This window comes from Prionailurus viverrinus, chromosome A1 (assembly GCF_022837055.1).
Source record: "Prionailurus viverrinus isolate Anna chromosome A1, UM_Priviv_1.0, whole genome shotgun sequence".
NCBI classification, from domain to species: Eukaryota; Metazoa; Chordata; class Mammalia; order Carnivora; family Felidae; genus Prionailurus; species Prionailurus viverrinus.
The window spans coordinates 36,188,966-36,203,610 of record NC_062561.1 but is presented as its reverse complement, the minus strand read 5'-3'; the positions used below and the strand labels follow the sequence as shown (position 1 = coordinate 36,203,610).

Here is a 14,645-nt window from a genome sequence, read left to right as displayed (position 1 = left end):
TGTGTGTCAGTTACCATGCCTAAGAGGCTATGTTTTTGAACTCTCTGGATCTTGGTGAATATTGAACGAATCTTACACTTCTGTAACAGTTTAAGATAATACAACTTGCAAATGGTAGACAGTCTTTTATAAGTTAGTGGTAATTTATGACAAACTTTGTAAATGCCCCATGTAAGAAGTCCTGCATGTCCCCCCACACATAGAGGTTTTTAACCCCTGGGCCTCTGGCTGCAGGCTAGAATTCCAGCTTAAGCATATGATACTGTCTTTGCCCTGCAGGAACTTGAGAAACAAATGAACGCATCACTGAAGTGTCATATGTGCTACAGCTGATAGGTGATCATGTTGTAGGGTGATCCCTTATCCCCTGACTTGGTATTCTAAGCCTTCTACTTGGTATTCTATTTTAACTCTTCCTGAGAAAGTAGTAGTAAACTTTCAGGTACTTGCTTTGGATGCATCCCAGGTAATATAAATTTGCTTCTATAATCATTTTTAGGTATATGATGTATATGAGTGTTGTTAAATGTGATACCTTTCTCAACATATTGTTTTAAAATTTAAAGTTTAAGTGTAAGTAGAAGAAAGACCTTGTTCAAGGTTACTTGTCTCCTTTTAGTCAGAAGTTATATGTCTTAGGTATATTTAAAAAATATTGTTTGCTCCATAAAAGATTCCTATTGCCATACCATTTTGTATATATCAGCAAGAACTTCTTTCTGATAGCTTTATAAGGACACATGTAAATACTTTGCTTTAGGCAGGAAGCTATCATAGTTGCTAGACACATTCTTTATTTTGGTGCATAAATTTGAAAAATGAAGACCAGAAATGTCAGAAAGTACATAGAGAATATTGAATTATCAACCTTCTTGTACAGATGCACTAATACATTTACCCTAGGGAATGAAATTAAGCAGAGCCTCAGCCTTAACTGTGTTTCTTGACATTTTTGCGTGTAATTTTGTAAGCGTAATATTGCTCTAGAAACTCTTTTTGGAGAAGAAGGCTATCATATCTGTTTTTATAAAGTATGTCTTTAATGGAGATTCATTTTATCCCCAAGGCTACTGTGATTTGACTGTAGATATTATAAAAATGGTAAAGCAAAGTTTATATTTTGTCTCATCCTTTTATAGGGGAGGATATAGAAATTTATCTCTTTGTTAAGTACAGATACTTTAAGTATGGCCAAGTTAATTTAATAAATTCTCTTAGAGTATACTAATTATTCTGATTATTTTGGTGGTTTTACCTTTGTTCCCATAAATCATCCTTTTTCCTCCTGAATCTTATTCTAAGCCCTACTAGTTAGGGTAATGTACCTACTGATAGTGTGAAAAAGACTTCATTTTTACTCTCATAAGAATTTAATTTTTTATTTCTTGCTAAGCAGAAGTAAACACTGAGCAGTCATAAAAGGGAGAATAGAGAACATGACCTCTCAAAGATTTTTCATGCCGGGAGATTGTGGAACTTTAATATATGATATTGACATATTTATTCACAACATATAAAGGAAGACTTGACAGGAATTGGCTCCATTTCTTCATTCGACAAATATTTACTGAGTTTAGTTATAAATGTAAGGCTTTGGAAAGGTGATGAATAAAGCGGATTCTCACTGTGAATAACCTTCCAGGCTGGTGGGTGTTACTGTGGTGTGTGAATAGTGCATTTTGATATTTTTATATTACAGTGTTATGACTGCTACAGTAGGAATACCCTATGCAGAATGGGAGCCTTCTGCAAGGATTCCTCATCTAGACTTGAGTGGCCAGGGAAGGCTGACCCAAGGAAGTCATAGCTAATGTGAGGCGACAAGGTGAGATAGCCAAGAAGGAGGGAGACAGAAATTTATTGTGAATTTCAGCATAGCCATCTCAAGGTTAATATTTCTGAAACCAAATTTATTTTTCTTTTCCCTAAAAAAATGCCTTTCCTCCTCCATGAATTTTATATCCCTATTTCCCCCCTAAAATAATAATAGTTTCCAGCTTGCAAAGCAATAGAACACCATCATCATCTTAGAGATATACTCCCCTCACTCATTTCCTTCATTTAGTTGTACACTAATATTTTAGATTCTGTTAAAAAAAAAAAAAAAGTCCCTTCATTTTTTTTTTTTTTTTTCCTGTTTTCTGTTTCCCTGTCTTCCCCTTCATTCAGGCAGGCCTTAAATTCTTGGTTGGGTAACTATAGCAGCTCCTCAACCTATTCACATGCCTCTGGTGTTTTCTTTCAGTCCACCTTCCACACTGCTGCAGGCTGGGTTTGCCAAAGTGCAAATTTGGTCATGTTAATTTCTTATTATAAATACTCTTAAAAGCTCTCCATGGTTTACCGGAAAGAAGAGAAACTTTTTGACTTTAAAATTCCTTAAAATTTTTTTTCCGTTTATTTATTTTGAGAGAGACAAAGAGAGTGAGCAGGGGAGAGGCAGAGAGGGAGGGAGAGAGAGAATCCCAAGCAGGCTCTGTGCTCTTGGCGTGGAGCCAGATGTGGGTTTGAACCCACGAACTGCAAGATCATGACCTGAGCCGAAACCAAGAGTTGGACGCTTAACTGACTGAGCCATGCGGGTGTCCCCAAATTTACTGTAAAATTCCTTTAAACAGTTTAATTCCTGTCTATATCTGTAACTCCATCTCTTGCAATTTGTTTTCTTACCTCCTTTTATGGCCCTTGCATGTGGTTGTTTTCATTTGTGTACTGCACTAAACCTTCTATTTGAAATGCCAGCTGCACTTATCAGCTAACTACTCAAATTCTTCAAACCTGGGGCCAAGTTATCACTTCTCCAGTAATCACTCCCATGCCTCCAGTGTATTTCTCCATTGCTGGTAATTTTCATACGTTCGCATTGTTACTTTCCTTTTACTCTGCCACCAGACACTATACTTACTAAAAGTGATGACCATACTGTATTCAACTCTGTATCTCTAACACCTGCTACTTTGAGGAACACATCAGATGCATGATATTCCTTACAGTATAACGAGAAATAGGTAGGTAGTTTGGGGCCAACTCCCAGGAGGTTCTTAGATATTAGGTTAATGACGTAGCCACTGTAAGTTGAAAAGCAAAAGAGTCATGTTTTTTGAGCCATCCTTTAGAAAGAACAGCGATACTCAAAAAAAGTTTGTAGAGGGGAAAGGTAATACTGGTTTTAAAAATACTGTTTTTGTTTGTTGCCTTGAAGAATGTTCATTGGGCAGTTGAAAATACGTTTATGGACTGATTAGTAGTCTGGAATTCAGACGAGAAGCTAAGCTGGTGATGGAGATTTGGAAGCCATCAGTGTATGAATGGGGACTAAAACGTGTGGGTGTGGAAGATACCATTCTACCAGGCATATGAAGTGAGACCATCAGAGGGGCAAAGGAAGAGTCCTAGGACAGGACAATAGTAGACAGTTGGACTGAGGAATAGGAACCTATAAAAGAATTGGTAGGAACAGCCAAGGAGTAAGCAGGAGGACCAGAAGAGTGTGTTGTAATACAACACACTGGGGAAGAAAGAATGAATACAGAGGCATATTCGTGAGTATTTAATGCTGTAGGGCAGTCCCGTTCGATATGGAATGATGACAGTGTTTGATGATCTGTGTTCAGCATGCTAGTCTTCAGCCTGTGCCTGTTGTGCCCTTGTGACTGAGGAACTGAAGTTTTAACTTTGATATTAGCTAACTTAAATTTACATTCTAGCAGCCACGTTGGCTAGAGGCTACACCATTGAATAGTACAGGTATTAGATCAAGTAAGAGGAGGCCCGGAGAAGTCCGGGGGCTTTGGAATTTGGCAAGCCAGAGTTTTTAGAATGAAAGATGGTGGCTAAGTTGGATAATGAAGTGAATGAAGTTCAACAGGCCAGAAAAGGGAGTATGATCCAAGCACACTTTTTGAAGGAGTGCACTTTGAAGCAAGAATAAGATTAGAGTTAGGTGACGCAGGGTAAGGACAAAAAGAGGGTCAAGGAAGATTAGGGTCTTTTAAATTCTTAAATGGTAGGGGGGGTTTGGGGGAGCTGCAGTAATAGGAGTGGTAATGTTGGTGTGGTATGGGTGAAGTGAGGGATATTTGTTTTTTTTACCCGGTAGTTTGTGTTCTCTTTATAAAAGTACAAAGTTTAGAGTGCGAGGATTGAATGTGAGATTTATTTAACCTGTAAATGGGAATTACAACAATGTTTATTATTTCAGAGTTTTTCCGTGTGTGAATGCAATGATGAAATTGCATTCATGAAATGCAAAAATGTTGACACTATATCATGGGGGAGGCAACCCTCTGGGGGGGTTGGCATATGAGAAATCTCTGAAACTTTGTCTCATTTTGCTGTAAGCCTAAAACAGTTCTAAAAAATAAAATCTATCTTAAGAAAATACCTGTAAAACATTATCTGAATGTAATTTGTAGGAGGGTGCTGTGGTTTTATCTAAACCCAGGCTTGGAAGACAAGGTCTGGCTTTTAATCTCACTTTTTTAATTTACTGTCTGTACGACAAGGGATTGGATTGCCACCTTTTTGAGTTAAGGACAAAATAAGATTCATAAATAAGTGTTCTTTGTCATCGGTTGCTTTTTACATTCTTGCACTTTCCCTAATTGAGGTCTGACCGTGCTTTAAAGTCTAGAGGCTACATCTGTGAGGTAGTATTTTTTTTATGATTTTTTTTCTTCATTTTTTAAAAAGAAATAAATGTTCTCCAGTATGAGACAATCCCCTATTGCAATTCACCTCTGATAGAGGTTTTCAGTCATGATGATGGCAGGGTGAAGCTATTTGAAGGCAGGGTGGGAATTTGTGATAAGTGGCTGTATAAATTAGAAAACTCATTGGATTCACCAAATTTTACTGTTTGCTTTCCTCCCACAAGGTATTGCACCAGGGTTTTTGAAAGATTAATTTATCATTAATCTCCCAAAGATTAATCTCCAAAAGATTAATGATAAATAACAGACTTTATTCTCTTAAATTGCTGTTGAAGATTAGAGCCTGCATCAGGGCCCTTAACTCTCATGACGACGTGAGAAGTGATGCATTTATGAAATGGAGTTATATAGTAATAGCAAATATTAAAATGGAATTCTTTTTAATTCCTATCATAAGGTTCAAGTACAAGTTTTTGCAAATAGGGGTCTGGGAACTCACTACAATGCTTTGCTCTCTATTATTTTACACAAAGTTGCAATGATATTTAGGGACTTTTAAGAAAAATGTCAGTGTGGCAGATACCTCCGGGCGAGTTTGCTCTCCTGAGAGGAGAAGGTCACAGACTCCATCCCTGGCTTTGTCTGCTCCCTTGCAAATTGAATGATTTTGGTGGGACCCAGAGAGGGACCTAGGGACAGGCTTTGGGTGACTTAGCAAAGTCTACCACTTTTTTCATAAAAAGTTTGTGTTCTACTGACGGGTCTTTAGATCATTAGAACCGTATTTCTTTATGAAGAATAGCGCTTTTCACTGCCATCTTTCTGTCTCCTGTTTTTTTTTTTTTTTTTTCCTTTTTTTTTTCTTTCTTTCTTTGCAGTTTGAAAAAGAGTTTACCGACCACCAAGAAACTCAGGCTCAATTGCAGAAAAAAGAAGCAAAGATTAATGAACTTCAAGCAGAGTTACAAGCTTTTAAGTCACAGGTAAAATACCATCTACCTGGATTGAATTTGGCTATTGAAAGCTTACTATGGAAGCAAAGGTCATGTCACAGCTTCATAGTTCAAAATGTTTAAACTTTAATTTCACTTGTATGTTTTCATAGTGTTGTTTTTCTACATATTTTTGCTCTGTAAATTAAAATTATTTTCCCACTGTTTTTTCTAGTTGCATTTTTAAAAATGTCATCAATTTTTACTAATTAATCTTCTTCCTTATGTTTCATGTGGGTTTTGTTCCGAACGTCATACGTTTCATATGTAATCATAAAGGGTGAGAAAGACTTTTACTCTTAGATTTGTCATTCATCACTGATCTTTATCCCACTACAGGAAATTATTGCTCAAGCTATTTATTTTTCAAAACCTTCAGCCTATGGGTACCTTGCAGTGAAAGATAACCTCTAGCTGAATGAGAACATTTTCTGATAATTTTTCAATTTCCAAAAGTAAACAGATTTAAAACATGACAAAAAAGAGAGCAAATCTGGATTATGAAGCAGATAGCTCACATACACCCTCTACACATAAAACATTTAGATAGCAAGAAATACATCATCTGCATGTTTTAAATGGATGACAGTAAGGAGGTAGAATATTCATAGCTAAATTTCTTCATGCAGATTTACATATAGGATGATGAGTAGTAAGTATAGTTTTGCTATTTTCTTTTCATCCTAATTTATGGTTATATCGAAATAGTCTCAGATGTACCATTTCCTAGATGGTATGCTATTTCCTATATTATTGGCTATTTTGTTTTCTCTTAAATACTTAGTGGGTAATTTTGTTATGGAGGCTATAAGAAGAAACCCTAAGAGATAGCTATCTCTTAAGTGTTCAATTTTAGGGGGAAAAAAAAGCTCTTATCTGTAAGAAAATCACTCTCAACGATCTTTCTTTCATGTTTAAGAAGGAAGTACAATTTATTGAAACTTTTCATCTTTCCTGTGTGGCTCCTTGTCTCTCATACTAAAAAGTAACATTTGATTGTGTTTTACATTTCAGATTGAGTTATAGACCATGGCTGAGATTCTTAGGTCCGGTTTCTCCTTGTCTGGGCCAATATGAATTTTAAAAATATTTCTTTTTCATTTCTTCTAGTTTAAGGATTACTTGTAAATCCAATCTAAAGAATTCCTGTTTATACAAAAAGAAAATATCTGCCATCTTTGGGCATGTTACTGCTGCCTGTGTTTTATATTAAGATGGGAATAAATTGTTTTAAAATGAGATTAACTCCAGCAATCTCCTATATTTTTTCAAAATGTGGACAAGGTGACTATTTATGGCTATCAGAAGCAAGCCAACAGCTTAGACACTTAGTATTGGCAGTCATGTTAATTTTTGAAGAATAACTGGGTATTTCTTTTTCCGAGAGATTAGTCGTGTATTTCTCATGAAATCTAATCATTTGTCTTAAGATCCTTTGCTTTGCTCAAAGCTATACTGATTGTGAAGAGTCTGAATAAAATATATTCTGTGTGATTTTATTCCTTTATTCACGTAACAGCCAAGTATTGTCGGGTGCTGGGGATATAATGGTGAGCAGGTTGATCACAGGATAATCTGGCTTCATGAACAATATATTTAAGTCAACCATGCTACATCGAAGGAATTAGTATAGAAGAGAAATGCAGCCATATCTTTAAGGCATTAATAGTTAACTATAACATGTATATTGAATGTGAGTATAAAATACCTACACCTCCTTAACATTCAGAGGGCACTACTATCCATGTTAACGGCAATGCAGCATAATGCTGAATTGATTCTTCTTTATAATTAATGTTTTTGTTAAGACATGTTCTTTGATTTGTGGTTTCAACTTCTTTTATAACACTTTGTTCTTTGTGCTGATCTCATGTGTCAACTTTAGGCTTTAATACATGATCTATTTTTTATAATTGTGCCATAAAACTTTTAAAATGATTTATTAATGTTTATTAAATGCCCCCACTTGCAGGTGTGTGTGTGTGTGTGTGAGAGAGAGAGAATTGAAATCAGTGATTATAGGAAAATAATCATATGACAAAACATTAACTCAGATCTTCTTTAAAATAATCAAAAAATGGGGCGCCTGGGTGGCGCAGTCGGTTAAGCGTCCGACTTCAGCCAGGTCACGATCTCGCGGTCCGTGAGTTCGAGCCCCGCGTCAGGCTCTGGGCTGATGGCTCGGAGCCTGGAGCCTGTTTCCGATTCTGTGTCTCCCTCTCTCTCTGCCCCTCTCCAGTTCATGCTCTGTCTCTCTCTGTCACAAAAATAAATAAAAAACGTTGAAAAAAAAATTAAAAAAAAATAATCAAAAAGTGTATATTCTTACCATGCCATTGAAACATATGGCCAGAAGTGACCAGTGGCCACATTTTGCCCTTTTTCTCTCCTGATTTTGCTTTGCTTTTTTGTGACATTTGATACTGTAGAATAGCCCGTTATCCCCCCTCCCTCACTGTCTTCACTTCACTGTGATTCATGAACCTGCGCTTGTCTGTTTTTTTCTCTTATCTTTAATTCATTCATCCAACATGTATGTATTTCTTCAATGGTTGTCATTTGCCAGCTGCTGCTTTAGGTGCTGGGAAAGAGTAGTAAATTATACAGACTTAGTAACTTCCCTCATGTAGCTTATAATGTATCAGTGAGATAAATGCTAATGATTTCTTAAGCGTTTGACACTTTGATAATAATGGCAATCAAAGAGAAGCACAAAGTGCTATCTGTGTAAAAGGAGTGGTCAGATGAGGCTTTCCTGAGGAAAGGACTTGCTAGCTAAGATTAAAAGGATCTACAGGAGGTAACCACATGCCAAGAAAGTTCCAGGCAGAAGGGATTGCATGTGCAAGGGCCCTGAGAGAGGTATGTGGTTGGCAAATATGTGAAATTGTACATGACAGCCACTTGAAAGGCCAGTTCACAAGGATCATGATGTGCCCTGCAGGTCGTCCTTAGGAATTTCTGATTTTTTTTCCTCAAGATAAAGGCATGATGTGACAATGCTTTTTAAGTCTCTTTGAGTCGTCTTCTTCTTGTTTTGCTTCTCGTTTAAATGCCAGTATTCCATAGAATTCTGTACATAGACTTTATGCTACATGCTCTGTACATACTCTGGGTGAACTTACCTATTCTCAGTAAGTTGAACTATCACCTAGAAACTGCTGTTTCAAATCTTCTAGACCCACATACTCATTTCCTCCCAGGACATCTCCACCTGGATGGCCATAACTACCAAAATAGGAAATAATATTTCTGGCAATTACACTTCTATGAAAACAAAAGCTAAATTCTTGAATTGGAAAAAGAAAAAAACTATTGGGATTGTGTTTTTTTTAGGTCAAGCCATGTGAAATTGCTCATCCTGAATTGTCTTTGGTGTAAAGTAATTTTTGAGGCAGGTGTACTTTGACATGTTTGGTAGATGTTTTTAGTCATATTTCTTTTCTTTTTTTCCGTTCCCCTCTAGTTTGGTGCCTTGCCTGCCAATACAAGTAACTCTTCGCCACTGGCAGAAGAAAATGGATCCGGCCTCCCAGCACTTGCTCCTTCCCTGCCGTTGCCCTCCTGTGGAGGAGGGCCTCCTCCCCCTCCTCCCCCACCCCCTCCTCCCCTTCCAGGAATGCCCTTGCCCTTTGGTGGTCCTGTGCCTCCACCGCCTCCCCTGGGATTTCTCAGTGGACGAAACTCTCCTCCTCCACCAACCCTACCTTTTGGGTTAAAACCAAAGAAAGAATTTAAGCCCGAAACCAGCATGAGAAGATTGAATTGGTTAAAGGTAAAACAAATAAATGGGAGAGACATACTGTCACCTAGATAAAAATTTAACTTTATATTTAATTTCCAGTGGAAATCCTAATCAGAGTGTCATTCAATAGATAAACGTTATTTGAATTAAATAAAAGTATTGAAACAAAGCCCTTTTCTCTTGACTGAGGCTTTCTGGTTTAGAAATTTAGTGAGAGTTGATGGTTGTTACAATGGGATTTGGTTTGTGATTAAGCTGATAATTCAACATTGTCATCATTGAACATGAAGTGTTTCTCACAAGAACAAAAATAAGTTAGTGTTCGTATGAACTTATCTATGTTGATAGCCATTGGAAAAATTAATACGTGTTGTCAAAAGTTGGTAATTAGGACACAGAAATCCTGAATCCTGGAGATAGATGGTTTCATGGTCACATAACCTTGGGAAATGATGTGTGATATATCCTGCACTTGAATTATTGCTGTGAACATGAGCCGTATTCAAGACCCTGAGAGGTATAATTAAGAAAGAACAAGTTTTATTTCACTCTGCTTCAAACCATCAACTATCTGATAGTGGAAACTTTTTTTTTTTTTTAATAAAACCTTAGCTTCCGGAGGAACTTGTATTTTATTGCACGCACTTTGGGGAAAAATATTAAGGGATTACTTCATAAACATCTGCTGGCAGCTATGGGACATTGGGTCTGAACGTAGTGATTGTGCGGGGACAGATGAAACACCCAACTATTTATGAATCTATCTCTCTGATTGCAGATCAGACCTCATGAAATGACTGAAAACTGTTTCTGGATTAAAGCAAATGAAAATAAGTATGAAAACGTGGATTTGCTTTGTAAACTTGAGAATACGTTTTGTTGCCAACAAAAAGGTAAGTTGGACATCATGCTTATTTGCTTATTTTAATATCATGCTTATTTTAATATGTTAACATTGCCACTTTTTCTGTATTAACTTTTACAGAGCATTGTTTGAAGAGTCCTATATGTGATATTTTTACTTCATTAGTGGGTAAATAAATTAATGGGAAAAAATTTTAAAATACCAATTTTGTTGTGAGTATAGGATAAGCAGTCTTGAAAATGCAAGTGGTTAATACATAACTTTGTCAAATTTTTGGTATGATATCTTTTTTGAAGATGTTCTTAATTGGGTTTTCATAAAGGAGGATATTTTCAGAGAGAACTTTGGCATGAGAATTCCTTTGAGTCAATGGGAAATAGAAAAACAAACAGAATGTGAGCCTTCTTCTAGCCAGCACTTTACCACCCTTTAATATTACTATGACAGTCACAATAATTAGTATGAGTCACATGGGATAGAAATACCAAATTTATAGAGTACCTTGAAAGCTTAAAATAGAAGTACGTGAGTAGGTTATATGAACTTTTTATTAAAAGCAATTAGTGTTCATTTCCGAATTGTTTTGTGATAGCTTTTACCTGCTTGGTGTGATGATGATGAATATTTTTAAATAATTTTATTCAAACATTGTTCTTATCTGAAAATTGGGTTTCTACTGTATATGTTTCAGGGTTGATATTGACTTAAGCTAGTAGGTTAATTTTTAAGTTATGTAATGCTTACATTTTAGGTCTATGTTACAAGCTACTTGGATCAGTGATTACATTTTAATTTTCAAGAAGGAACCCTTTTCACCATAGACCTATGCCACTTACAACCCTGGGCTCATTGAACACAGAGAGCTGTAGAAGAGAGATTTTACTCCAGCTGGAGATGGGAAGGGTTGCTATATACAGGGAAGAATTAACTTCTTAAAATACCTACTACGTATTAGGCGATATGCTGTATATCTGATTTAACTTGATAGTCTCAGCAATGAAAGGATTTTGGCAGATACCCCTCCCACCCCAAATCATTTGCATTCCTTTGAAATGCTTAGTAAAATATAACTGTAAATTAGAATCTCTTTCTAAAAAGTAAGTTAGAACTCTAAAAGGTAATTGTAAATTAAGGTGGCTTTCCAGAATTTGTGCTAAATCCAAAGCCTTCAGCAGATATTTTTGGGCACTGTTCATGACTAAAATAGTAAAAATGATATATTTTGATCTTTGAAAACAGGGGGAGTTTTCTCAGCAAGCTTATCCTAGGAAAACTTGTGAAGTAAGCAGATCTTAATTTTACCTTTTGATTATGGAGAATGAAAATTTTCTTTGAATAAGATTAGTACACTCTTCAGGCAATCAAGGAAAATATATGGCAGTTAAAATGTGTATTTACATGTAAAACACTTCAGAATTTCAGATTTCATAATCTGGAATTGATTAGTTTTCCCTTTGCTTTCCTAGTAGGGTACAAACGGTGGTACCTTAAAGCTATTTAAGTAATACTGCCATCCAGCTACTGTCTCTCTCTTTTTTTTTCCTCTTTACTCTGATTACTTTCTTAATTAATGAGGCTCAAAAGGGAAACTTGTTAGCATGTCTTTAATTTAGCTGTAGTGTTAGCCCTAAATGAAATAATTGGACCTTTAAAAAATTCTTAAGTCATCTAACTTTAGCCTTGAGATTCAAGGTTGAAAAAAAACAACAATGTATTTGCTCAATCAAGTATTAGTTATGAAGTTTAAGGTGAGGAAATGGTGATCCTTGTCTGAGTATTCCGTACTTCTATCTGTCTCTGCCTTTGTACGTGCCGTCCCCTCTGTCCAGAGTCTCTCATTTGACTTACAGACTGGCAGAGGCCCACGACTTCTCTTGTCTCAGCTCAACTGCTACCTTCTTTCTTCTGTGACAGTGGATGATACCTCCATGGTGATCAGAAAAGATGGGGATGCCCGAGGTTGTCATCCTGGGCAATGCCAACCTTTCACAATGCCAATAGGAAACAAGCTGTGAAGGTGACTATTTTTTGATCTGGATTTTAAAGAGTAATTCCTGGAAAACATTATTCAGGGAGCCTTAAGAATACATTTTAGCATTACCAGTAGTTAAGTATTTTATTGGAAAACAAAATTGCTGCTTTCATAAAAGCAGGATTTCCTATAGATACTTTGTAGAGAAGATCAGAAAGGAAGGCAAGAGGAAGGTATCTGAAAAGCTTACCGGAGACCAAGGGGTGGTGGTGGAGTGGACACGTTGCTCCTTGTCTCTTTATTTGTGGCCTGGCCACTGAGGCAGTAGGTCCAAATCTTCACTTCTGCCTTTCTCCTTTCTCCCATGACTCCAAAGGTTACTTTAACTCCAGTTTTTAATTTCTGCAGAATTCAAAATTGAACCTAGTCACGAATTATTCAGTCCATGGTGGCGATACAGTGACTCTCTGCTCCCTAGCCAGCAGGGGGAGGTAGAGGCATCGCCTCTTGGTTGATTTTCCATCATTGGTTCTTGTCAGGACTTGGAAGGGAAGGACACAGGATTCCCATTACTGGGTTTTTAGGGAAATAATGTATCTGTTTTTCATTGCAGTAATTCTTTTGTCTAAGAACCAGGGCATTTTGTGACAATATGGATGGACCTCTAGGTCATTATGCTAAGTGAAATAAATCAGGTGGGGAAAGACAAATACTGTATGATTTCTCTTATATGTGGAATCCAAAACAATGAAAAAAGCAAACCAAGCTCATAGATAGAACAGAATGGTGGTTGCCAGAGATGGGGGTGGGGGAAATGGGGAGGAGGGGTAGAAATTTATTACATAAACAAAAAACCCAGAGCTATTTCTCTAATTACAAAGGTGGATGTTCCACCCCAGGAATTTAAAACGGTAAAGGCCAATCATTGGTGTCCCCTAAACATTTGAAATAGGTGGAAAGAAAAATAAGGAACTGAATTTCATAATTTACCCTCTAATTCTACCTATTCTAATCACATGCTCTGTATTTTTTGTTATTATGTCTCCCCCCCCCCCCCCCCCCCTTATGGAAGACACTGCTTTGGGTTTTACTGACTTTGAAGTTAAGATGATTGGGTTTTAGTGGTCTTATACCCTGAAAGTTGGAAAAGGAAGAGGGCCTAACAATACCAGTGGAGCACCTGTGGTTGTACCACTCCCTGAGCTGGGCCATCTTCACGTGACCTTGTTTAAATCATGACCACATCTCTGCTGAGATTTTTTCTCCTGCCCAACGATGCTAAGTCCCCAGAATACCACCCTGCCCCACTTGCTGGTAGACATAGCAAGATATTCTAGGCATGAGCTTGGATATTTCGTCTTTACTCATGTTATTCTTTATTATATCTTTTTTTCCCTCCCAGTTAAATTTGTATTTCAAACTAACTTCCCTGTTACGTCTAGACATTGCTTTATTAGGAAAGTGCCCGTGTCCTGTCTTAAGGAGTACAGGAAACTCAGCCTCTTCCTACGAAATCAGTATGTTTCCTTGATCCCGTTGTATCATTTTTTTCTTTGATTCCTTTATTTGGCTATCAAGTATCGCTTTGGTTTCCTTGCCTTTCTCAGTTCTAACCTGTCTAAATTTTTGAGTTACATCTCAGCTTTCCATATTTTAAATTCTCCTGAAAATAACATGTAGGCATTTTTCCTGGCCGTATTTTTCTTTTTCTCATTCTCCCTCATTCCTTTCTCCTGTGTTTGGCTGTCACTGTTCAAGGCAGCCAATATTTATTGGGTGTGCACTGTGTGTTAGGCCTTGTGTTTGGCACTGGGGGCGCTGTAGAGAGAAAGCAGTTGTGTGCACGTCCACGTGTTGTTTTCTCAACCCCAGTGAAACTCCATCAAGCTCTCAGTCAAGTTGAAGCACAAGAATGAGGAGTGGAACAACAGATGCTGATTTTTGATTCAGAAAGGAGGATTGCCATGTTTTACTGTCTTGGGCTCCTGTTAAGACTTAACAAGATTATAAAAGAAAAGTGTTTATATATCTCTTTGAGGTTTAATCACAATATTCATATATTGAACATTTGGTATCATCAAAATACTGCTAATGATCTGTGTATTTTTTTACCAGATTGGAAGCATCTGCCGGTTAATTTTTACAGGCTGTTGGAAAATGGATTAAAGTATACTAACAGGTTATTGGTGTTGGATTTATCAACTAAAATTAATATTAATTACTTTCATTATTCACAAACTGTTAACTTAATAGGAATTAAAGGGTTTTCTGAAAGTATATGAATAGTCTAATTCACTTAGACTGATTTATCATAAAAATGTGATTCCACAATTTTTAGCTTTCTGAAGTAATCACATTTTAGAACAGGTGCATCATATTTGCCAGATAGGGCCAATAAACTGGTTTAGAAATAATTTAT

At 36.8% G+C, this 14,645-nt stretch overlaps 1 protein-coding gene across 2 annotated transcripts in view; it reads left to right on the top strand.

Annotated features, from left to right (window-relative positions):
* Positions 1 to 14,645, top strand: part of DIAPH3 (diaphanous related formin 3) — a 504,348-nt gene that overhangs the window by 172,888 nt on the left and 316,815 nt on the right. For both annotated transcript variants that reach the window (XM_047871375.1, XM_047871365.1), the window contains exons 15-17: positions 5,531 to 5,635; positions 9,111 to 9,419; positions 10,168 to 10,282. In XM_047871375.1, the coding sequence (XP_047727331.1) occupies positions 5,531 to 5,635; positions 9,111 to 9,419; positions 10,168 to 10,282 (529 nt within the window). The remainder of the gene's footprint in view (positions 1 to 5,530; positions 5,636 to 9,110; positions 9,420 to 10,167; positions 10,283 to 14,645) is intronic.